This window comes from Merops nubicus, unplaced genomic scaffold (assembly GCF_000691845.1).
Source record: "Merops nubicus isolate BGI_N331 unplaced genomic scaffold, ASM69184v1 scaffold30487, whole genome shotgun sequence".
Lineage (NCBI taxonomy): Eukaryota > Metazoa > Chordata > Aves > Coraciiformes > Meropidae > Merops > Merops nubicus.
Genome location: NW_008620077.1, coordinates 4,799 through 6,575, shown reverse-complemented (window position 1 = coordinate 6,575; position 1,777 = coordinate 4,799). Strand labels below are relative to the sequence as shown.

General features: G+C 66.1%; 1 protein-coding gene across 1 annotated transcript in view; it reads right to left on the bottom strand.

Annotated features, from left to right (window-relative positions):
• Positions 1 to 290: 290 nt before the first annotated feature.
• Positions 291 to 1,777, bottom strand: part of LOC103776507 (voltage-dependent L-type calcium channel subunit alpha-1S-like) — a gene marked incomplete at both ends in the record, with an annotated part of 5,967 nt that continues 4,480 nt past the window's right edge. Inside the window, 3 exons of the mRNA XM_008944016.1 lie at positions 291 to 389; positions 858 to 922; positions 1,646 to 1,771. Of these exons, the coding sequence (XP_008942264.1) occupies positions 291 to 389; positions 858 to 922; positions 1,646 to 1,771 (290 nt within the window). The remainder of the gene's footprint in view (positions 390 to 857; positions 923 to 1,645; positions 1,772 to 1,777) is intronic.

Here is a 1,777-nt window from a genome sequence, read left to right as displayed (position 1 = left end):
GGTGTCAGAGCAAACCTAACACCCTCCTTCTGCTCTGCCCTAGCTCTGGAGATAGCTGGGGAGCCAGAAAGCTGCTGCTTTGAGCTGTCTCAGCCTGGGTGAGCACCCCGTGCCCACGGCAGCAGCAGGGTGGGGACCCGGCTCCTTCCCAGAGCTGACCAGAAAGGAGAGTTCCAGCAAAGCTGTCTGCGTGGTGGGGACCACAGACACCAGCTCCTCCCAACACCGCTGGGACAGCTTTTCCCAGGAGGGGAGGGACCTTCACCCATGTCTCCCACCTTCCCCCTTACCTCCTGGGGGGAGAGGTGAAGCCCTGAGGGTGGCTGAAGCCCAGCGGGGGCCCCTCGCCTCCTGCTCGGCCTGCGCGCCGGGTGAGGGGTGGCTGTGCCCTGGCAGAGGGAGAGGTGGGCACATCAGACTGGCACACAGGCAAAGACACCACTGCCACCCAGAGCTGGGAACGGGTCAGTTCGAGTGGGGGAACCAAAGAGTTTAGGAGTTCCAGAGCAAGCAAAGTCCCAGTGCCCTCCCACGGCCCCAGGCTGGGCCCCCACTCCTGGCTGGGAAGAAGCCCCTGTCTGTGGCAATGGACGTGGCCTGCTGGCCCTGCTGCCCAGCCCGTGGCCAGCCCCAGGCACTGCCCCCCTGCTTCATCACCCCGAGGGTGGAAGAAGTGGGAGGAGGGTCTCCTGGAGCTCCCCAGACAGGTCCTGCTGCACTCGGGGCTGTCAGCTAAGCTCCACGTTGTCGGGGTCCACGTCTCCTCCTCCTGCCTGCCCCAGCACCAGCCCCTTGCCCCTGCCCTGGCCCTCGGGCTGCTCCAGATCCCCCAGAGGAGGAGCAGTGCTGAGACTCACCCTGTGCTGGACGCCTGCGTGCTGCTGGCACCGTCTTCCTCAGCACCTCATCCTCGTACTCCACCCTGGCAAGGGCAGGCAGGTGGGTCAGGGGCCAGCTCCACCCAGGGGTGCAGCCCTCCCCCCCTGCTCCACCCTGGGGAATGCAGCTGGTGGGGCAGACCAGGAGGAGACAGACCCAGGAGGGCTGGACAGACAGGGTGGCGACCTCAAGGACCAGGATTAAGGACATCCCCTTACTCTGCTAAGCCTTGTACCTGTGCCCAGGCAGGGGCTGGTGGCCCCGTGCTGGGCCTTGGCACTCAGAGCCTGGCTCCTGTGAGCCCTGCCTGGAGCTCTGCTGTCCACCTCCAGCCTCATGGCAGTGAGGTGAAGGGGTGATGGGGTAAGAGGGGCACACAGGGAGTCACACACCCCGACATGTGGAGCCACACACCAGCCCTGGAGCCACCCTGCATGTTCTGGGGACATCCCTGGGAGTGCCAGGCTGGTGCCTGGGGACCAGTGAGGAGTGTCTGCCCTCCTTGTCCCCTGGCCTGGGCCTTGGCTCTCACTCCAAGGGCTGAATTTCTGCCCAAGGCTCCCGTGTCCATGGACCCACTCCCACAGCCAGCTCCCCACTCCTCCCCGAGCCTGCAGTCACCTCAGTGCTGCAACCCAGCCCCTCCTCCAGAGGCCAAGACGGAGGTGCAGCCAGCGGCCAGCAGAGACCCGGTGGGAGGTGCCCAGCAGGGCTCAGCTCAGCTCTGCCCCTCCTGGCCCACCCCGGGGGGCTCTCCAGCCCTTACCCCTCCAGCCAGTCCCTGCTGTTGGCGTTGTTGACGTTGGTGTTGCCTTCCTGGGGGAAATCCTCGAGGAAGACGGGGGAGTCGAGGTCCTCGCTGCCCACCTCGGCGAACTGCAGGGGCCTCTGGCTGGCC